This window comes from Muscardinus avellanarius (genome assembly GCF_963383645.1).
Source record: "Muscardinus avellanarius genome assembly, chromosome: 16".
NCBI classification, from domain to species: domain Eukaryota; kingdom Metazoa; phylum Chordata; class Mammalia; order Rodentia; family Gliridae; genus Muscardinus; species Muscardinus avellanarius.
The window spans coordinates 19,865,450-19,890,115 of record NC_137802.1 but is presented as its reverse complement, the minus strand read 5'-3'; the positions used below and the strand labels follow the sequence as shown (position 1 = coordinate 19,890,115).

Genomic DNA, 24,666 nt, shown 5'->3' with positions numbered 1-24,666 from the left:
CTTGGAGGTAAAATGCCCAAGTTCAATCCCCAGCACCACACACACCAAAAAAAAACCTCGTTTTTTTCAGACCACACCTCTAATGAGAAAAGGTGTGCTATACTGTAAAATGATAATCTTTCAGACTTTGGCCTAGGTACAACTCCAAGAACTTATTTATGACACTACCTCATGCCACTAGGGTTACAGGAATATGAAAGCAAAATAGCTGGGTAGATGTGAACAATGATGCAGAGAACATGTTATACTTGAAAACTCTCATGTACACCAATTGTACACCAATGTTAACTCTTATAAAAATAAAGGAAGTAAGGCGATCATGGCGGCATATACCTGTAATCCCAGTACTCAGGAGGCTGAGACAGGAAGATCTCAGGTTTGAGGCCAGCCTCAGCTATTTAGCAAGGCCTTCAGTAACTGAGTAAGACACGTGTGTGTGTGTGTGTGTGTGTGTGTGTGTGTGCGCGTGTGTGTCTGTGGATGGAACCCAAGGGCATTTGACCTCCAACCTACACCCCCTGCCCTATTTTTTATTCTTTATTTTTGAAACCAGGTCTCACTGAGTTGCAGAGGGCCTCACTAAGTAGCTGAGGCTGTCCCGAACCGCGATCCTCTGGTCTCAGCCTCCCGAATGCTGGAATTACAAGTGTGTGCCACCATGCCCAGCTGGCACTTTTTCTTTTTCTTTCTTTTTTACTTTTTGTGGTACTGGGGGTGGAACCCAGGGCTTTTTTTTTTTTTTTTTTTACCTCTGGGTTATATTTTATACTTTATTTGGAAACAGAGTCCCACGAAGTTTTTGAGAGCCTCACTAAATAGCTGAGGCTGGCTTTGGACCTGTGTGATCCTCCTGTCTCAGCCTCCCAAGCACTGGGATTACAAGCGTGAGCCCGACTGAGTAAGACACTTTTTCAAAATAAAAAATAAAATAGGGCTGGAACAATTTCTCTGGGTTCAGTCCCCAGTACTTTCCTCTCCCACACACACATATACACAAAAGAATGAAGGAAAATAATTTATCATTTTAGTTGTACTACATTTTTTTATTTCACAAAAGTTGCATTTCAAATCTAAAGGCAGACTTTTTTGTGTGTGTGGTGCTAGGGATGGAACCCCGAGGCTTTCTACTTTCAGGCTACATTCCCAAACCTATTTTCTATTTTATTTGGAAACAGGGTCTCACTAAGTTGCTTTGAACCTGTTTGATCCTCCTATCTCAGTCTCCCAAATACTGGGATTACAAGCATGCGCTACCACGTCTGGCTAGGAAAGACTTATTTTGAAAGCACAGAAATGCATGGCTGAGCTGGGCGTGGTGGTGCATGCCTGTAATCCCAGTACCTGGGAGGCTGAGACAGAAGAGTTACAGATTCATGGCCAGCCTCAGCTACTTAGTGAGGCTCTTCTCAACTTAGTGAGATCCTGTTTCAAAATAATCATCCTGGTTCAATCTTTAGTAATGCAGAAAAGAAAGAAAGGAAGGAAGGAAGGAAGGAAGGAAGGAAGGAAGGCAGGCTAGTGTGTGTGTGTGTGTGTGTGTGTGTGTGTGTGTGTGTGTTGTGTGTGTGTGTTTTAATTTTTTTTTTTTTTTTTTTTTTTTTTGCGGTACTGCAGATGGAACCCAGGGGCATTCTACCTCCAAGCTACATCCCCTGGCTCTATTTTTTATTCTTTATTTTGAAACAGGGTCTCACTGAGTTGCAAAGGGCCTAAGTAAGTAGCTGAGGCTGGCTGCAAACCGTGATCCTCCTGTCTCAACCTCACAAATGCTGGGATTACAAGTGTGTACCACCACACCTGGCTTCTTTGGACATTTTTAATATAACAATTCCTTACTTATGAATAGAACAACCACTATTAGATTATTGAGATTTTAAACCTTGGCTTACCCCTCACTGAGTCAAAACTGCCCTATTCAACTAACCAGTGCTAACCAGCTGGAGGTCATCACATTTTTGTACAAACCCATGCCCCAACTCCTCCAACCCCAAATCTGAAAATGGTAAATAAGTTTCAAGAAAAATATACTTTTTTTCCTCCAATTGGTATTACCCCTGCCTGGCTTCCCTTAGCAGGAGGGGAAAATTAAAGAATGTATTACTTATTTGTGTGTGAGTGGGTGCTGGAGATTGAGCCTGGGGCATTCTAATTCCAAGCTATACCCCAGCCCTTTTTTATTTTTTGTTTTGAAATAGTCTAGCTAGGTTGTTGAGCTCTTGCTACATTGCTGAGGCTGTCCTTTAACCTTCCATTCCAGTTCCATGTGTGTACTGCCACACCCAGCTATTATCTATTCTTGAGAATGAAGAAGAGCGATCACCAAGTTCCTTATGGGGAAAAGAGAAAAGGTTCTAGAGTTAGAAGGCCCATATTTGGAGCCGGGTGTGGTGACGCACGCTTGTAATCCCAGCATTCAGGAGGCTGAGAGTGGAGGATCGCGGGGACAGCCTCAGCTACTAAGTGAGGCCCTCTGCAACTCAGTGAGAACCTGTTTCAAAATAAAGAATAAAAAATTGGGCAGGGGTGTAGCGCAGAGGTCGAATTCCCCTGGGTTCCATCCCCAGACCCGCAAAAAAAAAAAAAAAAAGGCCCATATTTGAGAGAGAGTGCCAAAAATACCTTCCTTCCTTCCTTCCTTCTTCCCTCCCTCCATTTATTTATTTATTTATTTATTTATTTATTTATTTATTCTCTTTTGTGGTACAGGAGATGAAAGCCAGGGGCATTCTACATCTGAATTGCACCCCTAACCCCATTTTATTCTTTTTTTTTTTTTTTTTTTTTTGCAGTACTGGAGATGGAACCCAGGGACAGTTTACCTCTGAGCTATAACCTAAACCCTATTTTTTAATCTTCTTTATTTTTATTTTTGTGGCACTAGGAATAAAACTCAGGGGCTTTCTACCTCTGGGCCACACTCCCAGACCTTTTTTTATATTTTATTTGGAAACAGGGTCTCACTAAGTTGCTGAGAGCCTCACTAAGTAGCTGCGGCTGGTTTCGAACCTGTGTGATCCTCCTGTCTCAGCCTCCCAAGCACTGGAATTAGAAGCGTGAACCACCACATCCGCTGTCTTTTTGTTTTTTTGGTGGTACTGGGAATAGAACCCTTCTACCTCCGGGCTATACTCTCAGACCTATTTTATATATTTTATTTGGAAACAGGGTCTCTTGCTGGCTTCGAACCTGTCTGATTCTCCTGTCTCTGCCTCCCAAACACAGGAATTACAAGTGTGCCACCACACCCGGCTCTTTTTTTATTTTTGAGACAGGGTCTCACTGAGTTGCAAAGGATCTCTCTAAATAGTTGAGGCTGTCCACGAACCACAATCCTCCAGTCTCAGCCTTCAGAATGCTGGGATTACAAGTGTGCATCACCATGCCTGGCTCCCATTTTATTCTTTATTTTGAAACAGGGTCTCACTAAGTTGCAGAAGGCCTCACTAAGTAGCTGATGCTGTCCAAAAACTGTGATGCTCTTGTCTCAGCTTCCCAAATGCTGGGATTACAAGCATGCGCCACCACGCCTGGCAGTAATTAATTTTTTGTGTGTGTGGTACTGGGGATGGATCCCAGAAGTATTCGACCTCCGAGCTACACCCCTAGCCCTATTTTTTACTCTTTTTAGTTTGTGAAACAGGGTCTCTGAGTACAAAGGGCCTCACCAAGTAGCTGAGGCTGTCCACTGAGGCTGGGATTACAAGTGTGTGCCACCACACCCGGCCTTTAATTCTTGATTTTTAGCTGATAATAAAGCCAAGGAATAAGGATCTTTCCTAGCCTCTCTAACAGCTAAGTGTGGCCAGGTGACTAAACTTGGCCAATGGGGTGTCTGCTATGCCCTAAGAAAGGGTGTGGTCTTCTACCCTTTCCCTGACCTGCTAGTTGGAATGTGTAAAGTGACAGCAGAATGTAATCACTAAATAAGTGGAATGTGCTGGAAGAAGCAGGCAGCATAAGATGGGTAGAGCCAGGTACCTTATGTCTGTGAAACTGCCATATCAGTCGAGACTGCCTGCCTCAGCTTTTATGTAAGAAAGCAGCTTCTATACATAGGCCAGTAACCCAAGTACTTGAGAGGCTGAGACAGGATGACTGTGGGTTCAAGGCCAGCCTCAGCAACTTAGTGAGATGCTGTTTCAAAATAAAGAATAAAAAGGGCTAGGGGTGTAGCTCAAGGGTAGAATACCCCTGGGCTCTACCAAAACTAAATAAATAAAGTCTTCCTTGACTTCTAGATGAGTTTACATAATTTGCTATTTACTTCTTACCCTTTCCCTTAGATAACATCTTTAATTGTCGGATTCATATTTGCCTCTTCTATCAAACTATATGCTAAGACAAGAATATGTTCTGCCCACTGCCATGCAAACGACTGGCACTCAGAATTGGCCCAGTTGCTCAATTTAACAAATAAAATGATTCCACAGATCTTGGGTGATTTTCTGACCATGTCTCATGGATTTCTTGGTCTTAAACTATAGGACCTTTTTTATTTTATTTATTGTGGTGCTGGGAATTGAACCCAGGGCATTCTGCCTCGGGGCTACACTCCCAGCCCTTCTTATTTTTTGTTTTGAAACAGGATCTCTCCAGGTTGCTGAGGCCTGGTTTGATCCTCCTATCTCAGTTCTCCCAAATACAGGGATTACAGTGGTGGACCCCATGCCCAACACTGTAAGACCTCTATAGACCCAATCTAGAGCTCTGTTCCTGTCAGGCGCTCTTCACAATGCAAATACTGTTTCTCTCCCTTCAGCGTTAGACAAATCTGAAAAGTACCAACTTCTTGAGCAGATCTGCACAGTCCTTTTTACTGCCGCTTTACATTCTTATCATACACACACGTACTACAGTGAAAGCATTATGTGTACTCTTGGAATTATTTTAAAGTGGAGATTTATCACAACATGATAAAAAAATCTTTTTTGTGGTACTGGGAATTGAACCTAGGTACACTCTACCTCTTGGCTACATCTCCAGCCCTGTACATACATATTTTTTAAAATTCTGAAACAGGGCCTCATGAAGTTGCAGAGGGTCTCACAAAGTTGCTAAGGCTAGCTGAGAACCCAGTGATCTTCCTGTCTCAACCTCCCCAGTACTGGGATTACAAAAGTGTGTCATCATACCCACCTATGATTTCAATATTTTAAAAGGTCAGGATGCCATAAAGGCATTTTTTAAAAGGAAAATAAGAACCTTACAAAGGCTGGTGGTATAGCTCAGTTTTGTGAATGAAATGATTCACTGAGTAGCTCTGGGTCAGCCATTTCCTAACTCTAAAATGTTCAACTTGGACATAATAGTGCACACTTGTAATCCAAGTACTTGGGAGGCTGGGACAGGAGGATCACAGGTTCAAGGCCAGCCTCAGCAACTTAGTGTGACCCTGTTCAAAATAAAGAATAAAATCAGGGAGGGTAGCTCAGAGGTAGAATGCCCTGGGGATCAATCCCCAGTACCACATAAAAAAGAAAGAAAAAGAGAAAAAGCAAGCAAGCAAGCTAGGTTTAGCCAGGGTGCAGTGGCACAAGCCTGCAATCCCAACGACCCCATTAGAAGCCTGCCTCAGCAATTTAACTAGGCCAGTCTCATGATACAGTGCCTGTATCTACCTAGAACTAGGGTTCAAACCCTAGTTCCCCCCCAAAAAATGAAATAAAATGAACTCTTCAGTACCACATGAGGGAATACTGTGTAAATACCAGTATTCACAGGAAATCTAGCATTTGCCTATCAATTCAGGTCTTATAAGGGTTTAAATGAATATAAAACAGGTTCCTCAAGGACCTAAAATCAAGTGTATTTTTTCTTGTTGTTTTTTATTTTTGCGGTATTGGGGATGGAACCCAGAGGCATTCTACCTCCCAGTTATACCCCCAGTCCTTCAAGTGTGTATTTTGTAAAAGCTGATTTTCTCGAAATGAGAATAGCCCATAGAGTGTGTCTTTCCAGTTCATGTTATTCTCCTTCCACATTTATTGATACCCATATTGGACTTACAAGGTGCTTTGCAAAAACTTACACATGCCAGTTGGTGTGGTGGCACATGCTTAGAAGGCTGAGACGGGAAGATAAAAGGTTCGAGGACAACCTCAGCAAGTATTGAGAGTCTTATCAACCTAGCAAGACCATGGTTCAAAATAAAGCCCAGCATGGTGTTGGATGCCTGAAATCCTATTACTTGGGAAGCTGAACAGGAGGATCACAGGTACTTGGCCAGCCACAGCAACTTAGTAAGGTCCTCCACAACTTAGTAAGATCCTGCTTCAAACTAAAATATAAAAATAGGGCTGGAGGATGTAGAATGCTCCTTGGTTCAATCACCAGTACCACCTACACAGGTCAGTAAAATAAAATGGTTTCTCTTGATTCTTCCTTTTTTTTTTTTTTTTTTTGTAGCGGGGAATGAACCCAGGGTTATTCTACCCCCAAGCTACATCCCCAGTCCTTTGTAGTCGTTTTCTTAAACAGATCTCGCCACTCCCCTTGATCGTTACACACTCCTTCTCTTTAACTGTTCTAGAGTCTGAAACCCCAGAGAGCAAACGTTCTGGCGTCTGTCAACTATACAAATGTCTGCACACACAAAACATCTCAGCTTATTCACTTCTTCAGAACAAGGCCAACCTAGACCCGGCTTTCCATGCCTCTAATAAAGGTTAGGGAGAGGCGGAGCATCCCAAACGGGTCCCGGCAACCTCCTGCTTTAGTTCTAAGAACCTGCAGACCCTTTTGGTTTCTTGCCTGGCCTCTTCGGACCAGCCGCCCACCTCTTCGCGCCCTTGGGTGCGAACGCCCAGCCCCCGCTCCGCCATGGCCCGCTGACCTCCTCGAACTGTTCCCCGGAACAGCCGGCGCCGCGAGCCTCCAGCAGCTCCCGGAACTGCTCAAGGGTGACGGACTCCTCGCCGCGGCCCAGCCGCTCTTCCAGCCAGCGCAGCAGCGCTCCGTGGTGCCGGGACACCAGCGACTCGCATGGCGGAGCGGGCCGCAGCGCAGCCGCCGCCTCTCGCAGCCGCGCGGGTTCCAGCAGCGCGGCAGCGGGCGGCAGCGCGGGGGCCGCGGGGCCCGCGCCGGGGGTCGCGCCCGAGTCCACCGCCCAGTCCAGATGCGGGCTCCAGCCCTCCGCGCCCGCGGCTCCCGCTTCGTCTTCGCTGCTGTTACTCGGGGCGTTCCCCATGGGGCCTCGGTCCTGGGTGCCCGGCTCTGCCGCCGCCGCCGCCTGCCTCGACCTGTCAACCTCAGACAGCACCGGGCGGGCGGGCGGGCGGGGACGGGGAGGGGCCGGCGTCAGCTTCCGGCTTCCTGGCCGTCAAGCGCGGACCGCTGTCGCGACGCGCCGTCAGGCGGACGCCGACGGGTCACGACAGCCCGGCGAGGGCCGCGCCGCCGACCCTAACGCCGCGATTTCCCGGAAGGGGGGCCCGTCCCGGCAGCTGCGTCAGCCTGCCGTTCCTCCTGACGCCATCTTTATTGGGGGCGGATGACCTTAAGCAGGAAAGGTCCTTTTCGTGCGGCGCCACGTTCTGGGCTTCCCTCCACGTTCCCCTCCGATGCTGAAAAAGGGCGAGGACGAGTCGGAGCCAAGGAGTGAGCTCCACGCCACGACTCCCAGGCGGCAGTGCGAGAGTCGCGCTGGTGACGTCACGGCAGCGTCCCCGCCGTCTAGAGAGGCGGCGGCTTCGGGAGCGTGGGGCGCGCGCCGCCGTCTGGATGCAGAGGCCCCGCGGGCGTGGATTCTTGCTGAGCCTGGCCGCGGTGGTGGCGGCGGTGGTGGCGGCGCGGCTGGCGGGCTGGTGGGGCCCCCGCGCCGGCTCTCGCCTTTTCATGCCCGAGGAGCTGGCCCACTACCGCGGCGGCCCCGGGGACCCCGGCCTCTACTTGGCGCTCCTCGGCCGCGTCTACGACGTGTCCTCCGGCCGGAGGCACTACGAGCCCGGGGCGCACTACAGCGGCTTCGCAGGTACTGACGAGGCTGCGCACGCGTTCTGCTCGGCGCGGGAGGGCGGGCGGGCGGGGAAGGGGAGGGCAGCGGGATAACGGCTCTGTGCCAGGGTAAATGCGGGACTCTGGAGCACAGAGATGAAAGAGACCCAGTCTCCGCTCTCATAGATCCACTCCTAGTTCCAGCCGCCTCTCTGAGCACCCACCTGAAGTTTTTCCCCAAAAGAAACTCATCTGGTTTGTGTGGGGTTTGTCCCCAAGGCAGATGCACTTCTCTGCTTTTCCTAAAAGATATAAGGTGAGTGCGGAACAAAGCGTCCACCTTTATGGTCTTTTAATAAGCTGATGTGTGGGTGCATTCTGAAGTACCTACTCCGGAGACTTAAGCAGGAGAATTTCAAGTTTGAAAGCAGGTGGGCCACAGTGAGACCCTGTCCCAATAACAACAACAACGCCTGTAATCTCAGAACATATGAGGCTGAGACAGGATCGCAGGTTCCAGGCCATCCTCAGCAACTTAGTGAAGCGCCGTTAGGGCCTCAAAGAATCTTGTCATGTTTTTTCTGCTGTCCATGTTTTACGTTAGGGGATGGAAGAATGTGATTTGCCTCAAGCCCTCACAACTAAGCACAGACAGGACCCTGATCAGGACCACCAGCCTAGTACTTTAGGAGATGTTGCTTTACCAACCAGATTTTTTTTTTTTAAGAAGTGAGGGTTGAACCCAGTGACATTCTACCTCCAGCCCTATTTTTTGTCCTTTATTTAAAGCAGGGTCTCACTGAATTGTGGAGGGCCCTGGTACATGCTTGTAATCCCATTACTTAAAAGGTTGAGACAGAAGGATCACAGTTTCAAGGACAGCCTCAGCAAGTATGATACTCTCACCTAGTGAGACCCTGTTTCAAAATAAAAACGAAATAGGGCTGGGTTGTAGCTCGCAGGTAGAATGCCCCTGGGTTCAGTCCCCAGTACCACGGGGGGTGGGGGGATACACAATTCACAGAAAATCTGCTCTTTTAAAGTGTAAGTTCAGTCAGGTGTGGTGGCCTATGCTTGTACAGTACTTGGGAGGCTGAGACAGGGGTCACAGGTTCAAGGACAGCTTCAGCAAGTAGTGTGACTCAACCTAGTGAAACCCTGTTTGAAAATAAAAAGTAAAATAGGGTTGGGGATGTAGCTCAGAGGTAGAATGCCCCTGGATTGTATCCCCAGTACCAGAAAAGAAAAAAAGTGTACAATTCAACTGGACATGGTGACACATTCCTCTAATCCCAGTACTTGGGAGGCTGAGATGGTTCCAGCCACCCTCTGCAACTTATGTGAGGCCCTCCACAATTTTCTAAAACTGTTTCAAAATTAAAAAGCTAAATAAATAAACCAGGCATTAGATAGGGGATGCTTGTAGCCCCAGTATTTGGGAGGCTGAGACAGGAGGATCCAATGTTTGAAGCCAGCCTTAGCAATTTAGCAAGACCCTCCGCAACTTAGTGAGACCCTGTTTCCAAATAAAAAGTTTAAAAACTCTGGCTGGGGAGCCAGGCATGGTGGCACAAAAGCTATACGGCAGAGGGTGTAGCTTGGAGGTTGAATGCCTCTGAGTTCCATCCCCAGACCTGCAAAAAAAAAAAAAAAAAAATCGGCTGGGGTATAACAACTTGGAAATAGAATGCTTCTGGTTCAATCCCCAGTACAAATATATATTTGTAATCCCTGCGCTTGGGAGGCAGAGACAGGAGGATCATGCTGGTTCGAAGCCAGCCTCGCTGGCTTAAGAGACCCTGTTTCCAAATAAAAATATAAAATAGGTCTGGGAGTGTAGCCCAGAGAAGGGTTTCCAGGAACCCCAGTACCAACAAAACAAAACAAAAACAAACAAACAAAATATATATATATATATGTATGTATGTATGTATGTATGTATGTATATTTTGTTGGTAGAACGTCCCTGGGTCAATTCTCAGTACAATAAGTAAACAAATTAATTAAAGTAAGCTGGGCATGGGGGCACACGCTTGTAATTCCAACATTTGGGAGGCTGAGACAGGAAGATCATGGTTTCAAGACAGCCTCAGGTACTACTTAGTGAGGCCCTCTGCAACTTAGTGAGACCCTGTTTCAAAATAAAGAATAAAAAATAGGGCAGGGGGTGTAGCTCGGAGGTCGAATGCCCCTGGGTTCCATCCCCAGACCTGCAAAAAAAAAAAAAAAAAAAAAAAAGGAAGTGGTCAGCTGTGATAATATTGCTCAAGGTAAACTAAAAGATTGACAGATGCCGAAGAGATGTGTGTCCCAGGCCCAGAAACATCTGTCATGGAAGGGTCTGCATTTCTCTGGGGCTAGAAAGGGAGAGAACATTTTTTTCCCTGAAAACAGATGTTTGAGTTGGTACAGTGTGAGTGATTTACAGCTGAATCTGTTGGAAACCTCTCCACTCTAGGCCGAGATGCATCCAGAGCATTTGTGACCGGAGACTACTCAGAAGCAGGCCTTGTGGATGATATCACTGACCTGTCCTTCTCTGAGATGCTGACACTACAACGTTGGCTTTCATTCTATGAGAAGAATTATGTATTTGTTGGTAGGTAGTTCATTTCCATACATTTCACTTGTTGGGCTAGCAATTTTTTTGGCAGGAGAAAGCCAATATTCTTTAGGGATTGGACTCAAGGTTAAAATCTGAAAAATAGTTGCCAGGAATGTAGTTAAGTTGTAGAAAGCTTGCCTGGCATGCTCTTGGGTTTCATCTCCAGCACTGAAAAAAAAAAAAAAAATCTGAAAACTAGCTCTGGATTTTTCAATTTAATCCTGGTTTGAGCTGGGCATAGTGGCGTACACTTGTAATTCCAGGACTCGGGAGGCTGAGACAGAAGGATCGTAGCTCCAGGACAGCCTCGATGAGTATTGAGACTTTCATCAACCTAGTGAGACCCTGTGTCAAAATAATAGGAATGGGGATGTAGCGCAGAGGTTCAGAGGTAGAATGTTCCTGGGTTCAATCCACAGTAACACACACACACACACACCCCTTTGGTTTGTGCTGGCCATGGTGGTGCACACCTGTAATCACAGTACTTGGGAGGCCGAGGCAAGAGGATCACAGGTTTGAGGCCAGCATCTTTGAGGCCCTTAGCAAAGGAAAAAATTTTTAAAAAGGACTAGTACTAGACTAGTACCAGAAAAAGGAAGAAGGGAGGGAAGTTTTTTTGTTTGCTTATTGTTTTGGAGTTTGGGGCTTTTTTTTTTTTTTTTTTGCGGTACCTCTGAGCTACACTCCAGCCCTATTTTTTATTCTTTATTTTGAAACAGAGTCTCATTGAGTTGCAGAAGGCCTCACCAAGTAGCTGAGGCTGTCCTCGAACCATGATCCTCCTGTCTCAGCCACCTAAGTACTGGGATTACAAGTGTGCACCACCACGACCAGTGTGAGGGAAGTTTTACAAGTGGGCAAAGAACGGCAGATCAAACACTGCTGAGAGCTGGAAGCCTGCTGGAAGTGCAGCTTGTGGCCCAGTGAGATTGCAAGCTAGCCTCCTGCAGACACATAGGGGACATGTGGTTGACAGTGCCTCAGAAAGATCTCAGTTAAAGTCAGGACATACTTGAATGTCTCCTAGGGTCTGGTCCTCACAGAGACCAGGGATGAATTGAATATAGTTTGAGCTCATTTGCATGGATGGGGACCCGTTGTGAAGCTCGTTCGGGTCACAAGAATCCCTTAAGACGTTAGGGGATGAAAGCACATTGTTAAGGTGCACACAGAAGTGAAGCCGGTTAGGACGCCGTGGTGGCAGCCATGGAGCCAGACCTCAAGAGAAGATGAGAGCACTGCCATTTCTGGAGAGTGGGACTCTAGATGTAGAACTGGTTTAGAGACCCAGCCTCCAAGCACTGTTCCCTCAACACAGCTTCTAGAACTCTTGTTACCTCTGCTCCTACTGTCCTCTCTTTGGGTGTCATATCTAAAACTCACCAAGACAGGCTTGTCACCATGTAATACTGAGCCATTCTGTAGTCAAAACCTGTGTGCTGGGCCAACCCAAAGACTGCAAGCCCAGGAGAAGGGCCCCTGTTAGGGTGTGAGTAAAACTGCAACGGAGGTTTGTTTTGCAGTGCAAGACACCTTTAGAGCGCGTGTCTCGCAAAGCCCCCCTAGAAATGATGCTGAGACCCAGCAGATGGGAAGCAGCAGCCATACTTCTTGGGGAAAGAATATTCCAGGCTGATTGAAGAGTAGTACCTGAGGTGGAGGCGGTGCATGGTCAAGGAGTAGGGAGGAAACAAATGTGCTGTAGTGGACGGTAAGCAAGGGACTGAGTGGAAAAGCAACTAGAAGTGAAGTGGGGAAGCCGGGCGTGGTGGTGCACGCTCGTAATCCCAGCATTCGGGAGGCTGAGACAGGAGGACCGCACGTTTGCAGCCAGCCTCAGCTACTTAGCGAGTCCCTGTGCAACTCAATGAGACCCTGTTTCAAGATAAATGAATATAAAATAGGGCTGGGAATGTAGCTCCGAGGTAGAATGCCCCAGGGTTCCATCCCCAGTACCGCCAAAAAAAAAAAAAAAAAACAACCTTCCAGTACCAGTAGGAGAGAGGGTGTATGTGTGTGTGTGTGTGCGTGTGTTTTACTGGGGATTGACTCAAGAGTGATCTTGGAGCAACATCCCCAGCCCTATTTTGCTTCTTGTTTTAAAACAAGGTCTTGCTAGGTTGCTAAGTGTGTCACTGAATTGTCAAGGCTGGCTGTAAACCTGTGCTCTTTCTGTCTCAACCCTCATAGTACTGAGATGATGGGTGTGCGCCACCATTCCTGGCCAGCACAAGTCAGTAAAGTACCTGGCAGGTTGTTGTAGGTCCAGAGTTCAAACTTCTGCCTCTTGAGCGGCTCCAAGTGCTCAACCTCTGCTCTTGCCTTTCTCCTGCTGCTCCTCTGACCTCACTCCTTGTTACCACAGGACGGGTAATAGGCAGGTTCTATGGAGAGGACGGGCTGCCAACCCCAGGGCTGACCCAGGCGGAAGCCATGATGGCCAAAGGCCTGGAGGCGAATCAACAGGAGCAGAAAGAGAAGCAGAAATTCCCACCGTGCAACACAGAGTGGAGCGCCTCCAAGGGCAGCCGGCTGTGGTGTTCCCAGAAGAGGTGAGAGGTGGTCCTTGGGCTCAGGCTCTGCTCCACTCTAAAACCCAGCTTCTAGAGCACCCTGTCTGCATAATTTAGGGAATCCATAATTTTAGGGAATAATTTTAGGGAATCCATAATTTTGAACTTTGAAAAGGTTCAAAACATATGTGCCCAGTGATAGTGGCTAAACTTTCATGTTAAAGCTTCTTTTTTTTTTTTTTTTTTTTTTTTCCAGTATTGGGGATGGAACCCAGGAACATTATACCTCCGAGCTATACCCCCAGCCCCTAGTTTTTAGTTTTTAGGGTTTTTTGTTTGTTTTTGTTTTTTTAGTTTTTATTTTTGCTTTTTATGTTTTTGGTGGTACTGAGGGTGGAACCCAGGGGCTTTTCTACCTCCGGGCTATACTCCCAGACCTATTTTGTACTTTATTTGGAAACAGGGTCTCACTAAGTTGCTGAGAGCCTCACTAAGTAGCTGAGGCTGGCTTTGAACCTGTGCGATCCTCCTGTCTCAGTCTCCCAAGTGTGCACCACCATGCCTAGCCTTAGTCTTTTTTATTGTTGGAAAAGGGTCTCACTGGTTGCGAAGGGCCTCACTTAGTAGCTAAGGCTGTCCGCAAACCTCGATCCTATGGTCTTAGCCTCCCATATGCTAGAATTACAAGCATGCTCCACACTCAGTCTAAATTTTCTTCTTAAAATATTCTTCTAAGCCGGGCGTGGTGGCGCACGCTTCTAATCCCAGCGTTCAGGAGGCTGAGACCGGAGGATCGCGGTTCGCGGACAGCCTCAGCTACCTAGTGAGGCCCTCTGCAACTCAGTGAGACCCGGTTTCAAAATAAAGAGTAAAAAAATAGGGCAGGAGGTGTAGCTCGGAGGTCGAATGCCCCTGGGTTCCACCCTCAGACCCGCCCCCCCAAAAAAAAATTATTCTAAACAATTACTGATGAAGCTGGTTGTGGTGGCACATGCCTGTAATCCTAGTACCAGCCTCAGCTACTTAGTGAGGCCCTCTGCAACTTACTGGGACCCGTTTCAAATTAAAGAACAAAAAAATAGGGCTGAAGGTATAGCAGAGGTAGAATGCCCCAGAGTTCAATACAAAGTATGGCAAAAAAAAAAAAAAAGAAGAGGGTGTGGTGGCACATGGTTGTAATCCCAGCATTTGGGAGGCTGAGACAGGAGGATCCACAGACAGCTTCAGCTTCAGTTACTTAGCGAGGCCCTTTGCAATTCAGTGAGACCTTGTTTCAAAATAAAGAATAAAAAAATTGGGCTGGAGGTGTAGCTTGGAGGTAGAATGCCCCTGGGTTCCATCCCCAGTACTACAGAAAGAAAGAAAGAAAGAAAGAAAGAAAGAAAGAAAGAAAGAAAGAAAGAAAGAAAGAAAGAAAGAAAGAAGGAAGGAAGGAAGGAAGGAAGGAAGGAAGGAAGGAAGGAAGGAAAGAAATGGTACACAGGTTATAGCTCAGGGGTAGAATTCCTCTGGGTTTAATCCCCAGTACCACCATCAAAAAAGGAGAAAAAAAAACATTACTGATGAGCCAGGCACAGTGACACATGCATGCCGGTAATCCCAGTACTCAGCAGACTGAGATAGTAAAATTGCAGGTGCAAGGACTGCCTCAGCAATTTAGGGATACCCTTTTTCAAACTAAAAAAATAATGAGCTGGGTGTGACAGCGCACGCTTGTAATCCCAGTACTTGGAGGGCTGAGACAGGAGGATCGCAGATTGCAGACAGCCTCAGCTACTTAGGCCCTTGGCAACTTAGTGAGACCCTATTTCAAAATAAAAATTAAAAAGTAGGCTGGGCATGGTGGCGCATGCTTGTAATCCCCATGCTTGGGAGGCAGAGACAGGAGGGTTGCGCCAGTTCAAAGCCAGCCATGCTGGCTTAAGAGACCCTGTTTCCATATTTTAAAAAAAGCATAAAGCCGGGCGTGGTGGTGCACACTTGTAATCCCCGCGCTTGGGAGGTGGAGACAAGAGGATTGTGCTGGTTCGAAATCAGCCTCACTAGCTTAAGAGACCCTGTTTCCAAAAAAATATATAAAATAGGTCTGGGAGTATAGCCAGAGGTAGAAGGGTTTCCAGAAATCCCAGTACCACCAGAAAGAAAAAAGAATTAAAAAAATAGGGCTGGGAGTGTAATTTGGAGGTAGTCTGTCCCTGGGTTCAATCCCCAGTACTGCAGAAAACAACAACAACAATAATAATAATAGTAATAATAATAATAATAATAATAATAATAATAATAATAAAAAATCCAGGTGTTGTGGTGCACACTTGTTATCCCAGCATTTGGGAGGCTAAGACAGGAGGATCACAGCTTGAAGACAGACTCAGCTACTTGATGATGCCCTTTGCAACTCAGTGAGACTCTGTTTCAAAAATAAAGAATAAAAATTAGGGCTGGAGGTGTAGCTTCAAGGTAGAATGCTTCTGAGTTCAATCCACAGTTCCTCCAAAAAAAAAATAAATAAATAATAAATTAGACCTGAGGGTATAGCTCAGATAGAATGCCTCTGGGTTTAATCCCCAGTACGAAACACACAATAGAAGAGAGCTCACGCTGAGAAGCTGAGAACCTGGCCTTCCCATGTTAGAGGGAGAGGCTGGGATGTGGGTGGCCTTTCTGGGACAGAAGCAGGAGTGCAGGTCACCTCAGTGAACTAAGCTTCCAGGAGGACCTCGAGTCTGTGGCTGCATCTAGGTGCTTGCCTGTGCTACTGGAGCACCTGCCCCTTGTCTTGCACTCAGCAGCTGCCTCCCAGGTGCATCCCAGCAAGTGTAAGACCCATCCCTGCACACTCTGAAGGCTGGATTCAGGGACTCAGCAAGCATCATTGCTGGAATGGGCAGCTGGACAGGAGCATTTTGGTGTCCTGGTGGCCATGATTTTGGGTGGTTTCTCCGACAGCATATGATTCTGATCCCTGGCACTAGAATTTCTATGAGACATGAGTTGTAAGAATCACATTTTCCTTTGGCAAGGCCTCTTGAGTCCATAAGAGACCAGAGTCAGTACCCTAAGGGGTGTGAGGTCCCTCTGCCCCAGAGGCTGCCAGGCTACATTGAGCCCCATCTCTGAAACCCAGTGGCATCAAGAGCTGACTGGCAGCAACCCTGAATCCAGCGGGCCCAAGTTACCAGCCCACCAAGTGCTCACACACTAAGTCCTGGACACTGCCCTGTACTAGATCGCCCGGGAAAAGGAACAGGCCACTGGGGTGATCCTTCCCCAGCCATCAGCACGAGTGCAGGGAGCCATGCCACCTTCTCAGGAGGGACAGCCAGGGAGAGGGTACTGGGTGCAGGGGCCTGGAGGAAGACAGGAGAGCACACCAGGAGGCAGGAAGGGAAAGCCTCCTTCCTGTAGGCCTGCTGGCTGCTCCCCTCCATCCCAGGAGGGCTTATGTGTTCGCACTTTAAGAAGACTTCCTTCTTTCTTCTGTCCCTAGTGGAGGCATGAGCAGAGACTGGGTTGGCGTCCCCAGGAAGCTGTATAAGCCAGGGACCAAAGAGCCCCACTGCGTGTGTGTGAAAGCAACCGGCCCCCCTAGTGGGCAGACACTGGACAACCCTATGCACTCAAACCGTGGGGACCTGGATGACCCCAGATTGGGGGAATATGAAGGTTGTCCGCCTCTGGCCATCACATGCTTCATTCCACTCTGAGCAGTGCCCTCAGTGTTGACAACACACAGAGAACCCTGCTTGGATCTCGTGGGCCCTTGACACTCCCATGCCCTAGGATCACTCCCAGTGTGAAAGAGTGGGCATAGGAGGACTCTGGCCCACCTGCAAGTGTGTCTCACCATGCTAGTAACTGAGGCAAGAGCTCTGCAGCCCACCCAGGACTTGGCAGCCTGTTGTCACACCCTTGGGTCCTTCAGAGCCCTCGGATATATTGGGACCAACATAACCAGCTTGAAAACAACCGGACTAACAGAGAGAAGGCTGAGTTCTAATCACTTTCTGCCTGTGGACACCCAGGCTACCTGGAGCAGTGGCAGAAAGGCACTGTCTCAGCAGAGACAAGCAGACGTGCCAAGAAGTTATGTACATTAAGAGCACTAATGTTAGTTGGGTGTGGTGGCATACGACTAATCCTGGTACTTGGGAGGCTGAGACGAGAGAATTGCAGGTTTGGGGACAGCCTTAGCAACTTAATGAGGCCCTCCGAAACTTAGACTCGGTTTCAAAAAATAAAAGAATAAAACCAGGCATGGTGGTGAATGCCTGTAATCCTAGCATTTGGGAGGCTGAGCCAGGAGGATGGCAGGGTCAAAGACAGCCTAAGCTACTGAGTGAGGCCCTGTTTCAATATAAATAATAAAAAATAGGGCTGGGCGTGTTTTTGCAGTACTGGGTTCCAATCCCAGTACTGCCCCCCCCCAAAGTAATAAAAGAATAAAATAGGAATGGGGTTATAGCTCAGAGGTAGAAGGCCCCTGGGTTCCATCCTCAGTGCCACACACAACCATATAAAAAAGAGCACCAGTGTAGCTGGGCATGGTGGCACACGACTGTTATCCCAGTATTTGGGAGAACAAGATGGGGGATCACAGGTTCGAGGCCAACTTCAACAACTTAGCAAGACTTTTAAAATAAAAAGAGTTGGGGATGTAGCTCAGTGGTATAATGCTCCTAGGTTCAATCCCTAGTACCAAAGAAAAAGCAAATAAAAAGAATGCCAGTATAACTCTCTTCCCAGTTCCCCGCTGGCTAGTTCATGATCCCTGACTTAGGAGCTTTTTTTCTTAGCCTTCTACCCTAAAGCAAACTTGAATTCACCACCTACAGCCCACTCAGTGCCTTGATCAGAGCCAGGCAGAGCAGTGAGTGAGGACCAAAAAAAGGGTTGAATCTGGAAACGGGAGGCTTTGCTTCTATGGATGCAGCAAACCCAGGTGTCTCAGTGTACAGCAAGGATCCTGCTCTTTTTTAAACACTTAAAGCCAGGCATCATATGTTTTCAAAGGGAGAAGTCCACATTTTGAGCAAAAGGTAGTTGTGTAGCTGTAACCAAGGTAACTGGTTACTGTAACATAAGTTTGGACAGGTTAGCTGGTTGTGGTGATATACCAGTAACCCTAATACTTGGGAGGCTGAGATAGGAGGATCACAGATCAAATCAGCCTCAGCAACTTGGTGGAACCCTGGCTGGCTGGCTGGCTGGCTGGCTTATTTATTTATTTATTTATTTTGCGGTACTAGGGATTGAACCCAGGGCCATTCTACTTCCGAACTACACTTATAGACCTATTATTTACTCTTTATTTTGAAACAGGGTCTCACTGAGTTGCAAGGGACCTCACTAAGTAGGTCTGTGAACCGCGGCTGTCCGTGAACCGCGATCCTCCTGTCTCAGCCTCCCAAATGCTGGGATGTAAGTGTGTGTCACCACGCCCAGCTTTATTTTTTGATAAATAAAAATTTATAGAGATTGAAATCAGGAGCATTATACCTCTCAGCTACACCCCCAGCCCTATTTTATTTTTATTTGGAAACAGGGTTGTGCTAGGTTGGTCTTTCTCTCTTACTATACACTCTCAGGTTGGGCAAGGCTTCAAATGCCATCCCAACAGTGATGGTGTGCAGTAGCCAGTATGTGTATGTCTAATGTCATTGTCACGTTTGATACCCAGTTACCTCCTGAATTCCTACCTTGTGTAGTAGAGGGGCTTCACAGAAGGAAGCCAGGACGGGTGTCCCATGCTCTGGGCTTGCCTCTTCTGAGTCTCGATCCCAAGTCCCTCCACATCACCTGCCCCACCAGTACCTGTAGCCTTTTCCTGCTGCTAGCTGTTCTCAAGAATGCTTTAAACAGCTCACTCCTCTCTTATAACCCATGGTTTTCTGTAGCTTCAGGACCTATTCCCCACCACAGCCCAGCGTTTGGAAGAGTAGTTTACCTCCATCTTTGTTTTTCCACCCCAGATCCCCACATGCAGTCACTGGCCATCACTGCCAAATGGCAGGAGCAGTTCTGTTCTGGCAGACCCTTTGGTCACAGTCTGTTCCTGTCTGCTTGGAGCTCTGTCGTCCTGACACTCTTGACTCCGACCCTCCCAGGACCCCTCCCTGGCTTTATCCTGCTTGTCTTTTTGCCCTCTGGCCCTCCTGTCTCGATGTCCTTGAAAGCCTCTTGGCGCTGTGTGGTGGTGCACACCTGCAGTCCCAGTACTCGACACTCAAGTAGTGAGTCTGTCTCACCAGCACTTTTCTCCTGTCAGCAACCATTTACGCTGCCTGACACCTTCAGAATCAGCTTTCCAGACCCTTCCCTAGGCAGCGTAGGACACGTTTCTGACATTCAGTCTTCCTCATCCCATCCGTGGTCATTCTTAATCTCCAGGCAGGCACACAGACATCTGCACCTGGAGCCCAAGCAGGAGTGCCAGGCGACAGTGGGCTGTATCACCTCTTCTTCCATTCTCTCCAGCATCCCCCAAGCCCCCATGCCCCACCTCCTCAGGCTCCCGGCCCACGTGTGGATGCCCTCTCCCAGGAATTACTGCAGGAGGCTGGGCACTCCTCCCACACACCCCGGCCAGGTGGCCTTCTTACTGAACATCCGGGCATCCCACACACGTGCCTCAGTGCTCCCGTGTCTGAGGCCCACAGCTCTCCGGCACCTTGGCACAGGTGGCCTCCCAGGCCCCTCCCTTTGTGTGCTCTGCCACCTTCATGTAAATAGTTTCTTATGCCTAGAACCACATTTCCTCTTCTGCTCAATTAGTCTACCTCATTGGTGTGTGTGCGTGGTACTGGATTGAAACCAGGGCATTCCGCCTCAGAGCCCTACGTTAGTGTTTGTGGTGCTGGGGATGGAACCCAGAGGCGGTCCACCTCCAAGCCACACCACAGCCCTATTTTTATTTGGAAACGGCGTCAAGTTGCTTAGGATCTCACTATATTGCTGAGGCTGGCCTTGAACCTGGATCCTCCTGTCTCAGCCTCCCAAGTACAGGATTACACAAGTGCACCACCTTGCCTGGCTTTATTTTTATTCTGAAACAGGGTCTTCCTAAGTTGCTGAGGGTCTCACTATGTTGCTGAAGCAGGCCTCAAACCTGCAACCCTCATCTCAGCTTCCAAGTACTGGATTACAGTCATTGTGCCATTCTTTAAGATGGTTGGTATCAAAGTAGAAATGAGTCCATTGGGCAAGGAGCTGAGCAGGCATCTGAGGCTGGCCAATTTGTCCTGGAACAAGGGTTCTAAGGTCTTGCTTCAGTCAGAAGTCTGGTACTTTTTAGGCATTGCCAGAATTGACTACTAAGTAAATGTACCTTACTTTTTTGGTTAAGAACTTCCCTCATTTGAAAGCAAACGACTCAACGTGAATGAGCTGTCCTATTAAATGGTCTAAAGGGTCCTGCTATAAGCTGATAATTACTGGAGAGACATCTCTATAGCAGAGGTGGCACTGGGCAAAACTGGAGGAGGCAGCCCCTTCCGGAAGGCAGGCACGGAAAGCCCAGGCCAGGCTGAGCATTCCATTAGCCTTGCTGGCAGAAGGAAAAGACAAAAACGTGCTGGGCCACGCCCCATGCAAGGCACCTCTTTCTCATCTCTGTACCAGCATTGAGAGGTTTCCATCTCATAGTCCAGAAAGGGGGCATAAAGCTCCCCAACTCTTGCTAGAGGTAGGATTTCCTTAGCTGCCATAGCTACTGTGCCACAGGAAGCCACCACAGGTATTGCCAGTGACTGGGGCAGAAGCTGCCCTGTGGTGGCTGAGCAGTTTTACCCTGTAGTGTGAGCAATGTCAAGCAAAGGTCAGGGTAGTCAGCACTTGTTTGCCTCAAGGGTTTCTACTAGGATTACTTGGGGTTGGAGTTTTGAGCACTAGGTGAGGTCCTAGAGTTGTAGTCTGTACAGGGACATTGTATGTGTGGTTCTGGGGATTGAACCCAGGAGTGTTCTATCTCTGAGCTCTACTAGCTCTTTTTTATCTTTTAAGGCTGAGATAGGAGGATCACAGGTTTGAGGCTAGCCTAAGCAACTTAGTAAAGCTTTCAGCAACTTAATGAGACCCTGTTTCAAAATAAAAAATAAAAATAGGGCCAGGGCCTGGGTGTGGTGGCGCATGCTTGTGATCCCAGCATTCGGGAGGCAGAGTTCAGAGGATCGTGGTTCGCAGACAGCCTCAGCTATACTTAGCGAGGCCCTTCGCAACTCAGTGAAATCCTGTTTGAAAAATAGGGCTGGGTTGTAGCTTGGAAGTACAATGCCCCTTTTTCCATCCCTAGTACTGAAGAAAAAATAAATAGGGCTAGGGTATAGTGTAGCTTGGAGGTAGAATGCCCCTGGGTTCAAATCCCAGTGTGGGTGGGTGGGGGGATTTGCGATCTTATTTCAGCCTCCCAAATACTGGGATTACAAGAGTGCCACTACACTTGGCACACTCTTGAGATTTGTTTGTTTTAATTTGTGAGCCCTTAAGCTTTCCCAAGTATTTGCTGAAGCCCAGTGTGTCTCCATCTAAATCTCAGAGGCAGACATGGTGGTACACACTTATAATCCCAGTACTTGGGAGGCTGAGATAGGATTGATGATTCGCAGCCAGCCTCAGCTACTTAGCAAGGCCTTCTGCAACTTGGTGAGACACCCATGTCAAAAACAAAAAGATACGGCAGGGGATGTAGCTGGGAGGTAGAATAATGCCCCTGATCTATACCCAGTGCAGTCAAAAAGTATTTAAAAATTAATAAAAATAAACTTCAGTCAGGGGGATGGCTCCTAAATTAACAGCCAGAAGGGTAAAGTTATTTCTAGAGTACTTGGGAGAAGTTCAATGGGTTTGGGTGACAAGACTGCATCCATGGCCATGCCCATCACGGAGCTGAGGTCTGCCTGGAGCTTGGTAGGTTCAGGCAGCTGCTCTCTTTGCCTAAAATAGCTATATCTGACCACTGTCAACAGGATGTTGGAAAATGCTGTAATTCTGACTTTCCTAGAAGGAGGCTGCTGTTAGAAGAAATTTGCTCACATGTCAAGATGTTTTTTGTTTGCTTTTAATGCTTATTGGTACCTCTGTATTAGAAGTAACTACAAATGTCTTATTAAACTCTTTACTATAAATAGACAATTTTACCTCATTTTATTATAAGGAATTGTTACATAAAATGCAAATATCAGTATTTGAAAAATACATTCCATTACATGGACTCCAAAGAAACAAAGCTGATAAGCGCCATGGCCAATGATGCCTTCATCCCACAATGAGCACCACCCCAAAAAGTATGGGGGCCAAGATGACTGACCCAAGTGTGTACCAGCAGTTTCTGCCCAAGCCACTGCCCTTGCCCTTGGTGCCACAAGGATGTCACGAACAGCCAACTCCACGCCTCTGCAAGAAGGCAAGTCAGTAAATTGAGATGAGGAGACACATCACAACTCCCTAGCTACAGAGAGCAGCTGTTGTCAGTTGTGACAGATTATTATTTTGCCACATAAAAGAGGAACTGTGTAGGAACCGTTTGTCTTCCAAACAAATTCTTTAAGGCATCTACAACTGCTGTGGGCTTAAGTGTTTCGTTTTTATCTCAACAAACACTCAGCTCTTCACTAAGTCACGGCCATCCGGGCAGGTGCCTCTCCCCAGCCGGGAGGGGGCGCTGGCGCTGCAGGTGGTCCTTCTGGGGCTCACTGAGAGAGAAGCAGATGTGTCTGCGGGGGAGGCGTAAGGTTATTTGCGTGTGCCAGTGTCACTGGCGTGGGTGGTTTGCCTCTCAGATCTAAGCATTACACAGCACTCCTTCTCCAGAGGAAGGAAACCTAGGTGGAGTCCATGCTCTTCCCCCCCAAGCCTTCCCTCCACCCATGGCCTGCGGACACGACTGACGCCAGTTCCACACATGAGGGACGCGGGGAGAGTGTGAGACCACACGCGCACCGGGCTACACGCAGGGGCCCATCGGGCAGAGGGAGGAAGCTGGTCAGGGTGGTCAGAAGTGACTCGGGGCTCTGAGGTAGAGGACTAAAGGTCACAAGGACCCCACTCCTTGGAGAGAATGTAGCAGGTGAACCGAGCAATCTAATCCAGCCTTGACTAAACTGGAAATTGGGGTTGACAGTGCACAGGCACAAAACTCCAAATGGAACACAGGTTCTAATACCTCACTCAGTGAGAGTCCACTGAAGAGATACCTGGAACTATAGTCCTGAGTGTAGGCACTTACGTTTGTGGGACATTTCCGTATCAGGATCATCGCAAATTAAGCCATTTGATTTTAGAGAGCACACAGTTTATACCTGCCTTAAAAAGTATGAGGCATTTACAAAGCTAATTAGCATAACAGTGGTGAATGATGTGGCGAAATATGTTTATTCTTGCTCCATTCAAAATTGGCAACTTTGGGAATGAATAAAATTAAGTTTCTGCTACTCGTACTCAAGCTACTGATTAAAATTGAACAAGAATAGCTAGGCAGTGTTATTTATTTTTTGTGTGTGGTACTGGGGATGGAGCCCAGAGGCATTCTACCTCTGGGTGACACCCTCAGCCCTATATTTTATTCTTTATTTTGAAACAGGGTCTCGCTGAGTTGTAAAAGGCCTAAGTAGCTGAGGCTGGCCATGAACCGTGATCCTCCTGTCTCAGCCTCCCAAATGCTGGGATTACAAGCATGCAGCACCGCGCCCAGCTAGGCAGTTTTATAGTTGAGTCTTGACAGCACAAGGAGCAAGACAGGGACTGACTGTCTGGCAGGGGCAGGCAGCGCATGTAGCAGTCACACAGCCCAGGAAGCATCAGTGTGGGACGACGGGGAGATGTGTGTTCTCTAATCTACATGAATGCGCTGATGCAAAACTCAAAAAATGTTCCCCCAACCATGACTGGTCAGTACCATTGCTATCCCTGGACTCTGAAAAAACACAAGCTTAAATCAACACTTTAATTTTTTTGGTGTGTGTGGCACTGGGGATAGAACCCAGGGCCTTCCACCTCCAGGCTACACTCCCAGACCTATTATATATTTTGTTTGGAAACAGGGTCTCAGTTGCTGAGAGCCTTGCTAAGTAGCTGAGGCTGGCTTTGAGCCTGCGTGATCCTCCTGTCTCAGCATCCCAAGTACTGGGATTACAAGCGTGTGTACCACACCCGGCTTTGAATCAACACATTTTAAACATGATCTTGAGATTTCAACTGCAATTACAAGCCAGATCATTACTGAAACTGGCATGGCAGGCAAGGGCAGGACCGTCAGCCTCACCCCTGATGGAGTCCCTATCCTCTTCTCTCCACTAGGAACAGTAAAGAGCAAGTTATATATGTACCAACCACCTCAATTTATATCTCAATCATCATCATTTTACTTCCTAGTCAAAGAATCAAGATTCCTAACTAAGCCATAGGTCACTGTGGCCCTTTTCAGACAACAGAAAATGGAAACTGACCACTTACTTTACATGGTCATTTGCCAAGACTTGGTTGAGTTTTTATATAAAAATTCTATATGAAATATGCCACAGACTGGGGGATTAAGGAACTCTTCTCATTAATATTTTTCTTTTAAACATTGTGCACAAGCTCATATTAACATAAAAGCATATATATCTTATAAATCACAGA

At 47.5% G+C, this 24,666-nt stretch overlaps 2 protein-coding genes across 3 annotated transcripts in view; one reads left to right on the top strand and one right to left on the bottom strand.

The window, feature by feature from the left end:
* ZZEF1 (zinc finger ZZ-type and EF-hand domain containing 1) overlaps positions 1 to 7,186 on the bottom strand; it is a gene marked incomplete at both ends in the record, with an annotated part of 182,721 nt that extends 175,535 nt beyond the window's left edge. The window contains one exon of the mRNA XM_080713975.1: positions 6,833 to 7,186. Coding sequence (XP_080570101.1) covers positions 6,833 to 7,186 — 354 coding nt within the window. The remainder of the gene's footprint in view (positions 1 to 6,832) is intronic.
* A 533-nt stretch (positions 7,187 to 7,719) lies between these two features.
* CYB5D2 (cytochrome b5 domain containing 2) lies at positions 7,720 to 16,757 on the top strand (the record flags this gene model as incomplete). 2 transcript variants are annotated; one of them, XM_080713593.1, is made up of 4 exons in its annotated part: positions 7,720 to 7,969; positions 10,391 to 10,531; positions 12,906 to 13,092; positions 16,541 to 16,757. In XM_080713593.1, the coding sequence occupies 4 exons, from the start codon at positions 7,720 to 7,722 to the stop codon at positions 16,755 to 16,757; spliced, it is 795 nt and encodes a 264-aa protein (XP_080569719.1). The 2 variants fall into 2 exon arrangements, with proteins under 2 accessions (XP_080569719.1, XP_080569718.1); XM_080713592.1 differs by having other exon boundaries at positions 7,720 to 8,011.
* Between the last annotated feature and the right edge of the window lie 7,909 nt (positions 16,758 to 24,666).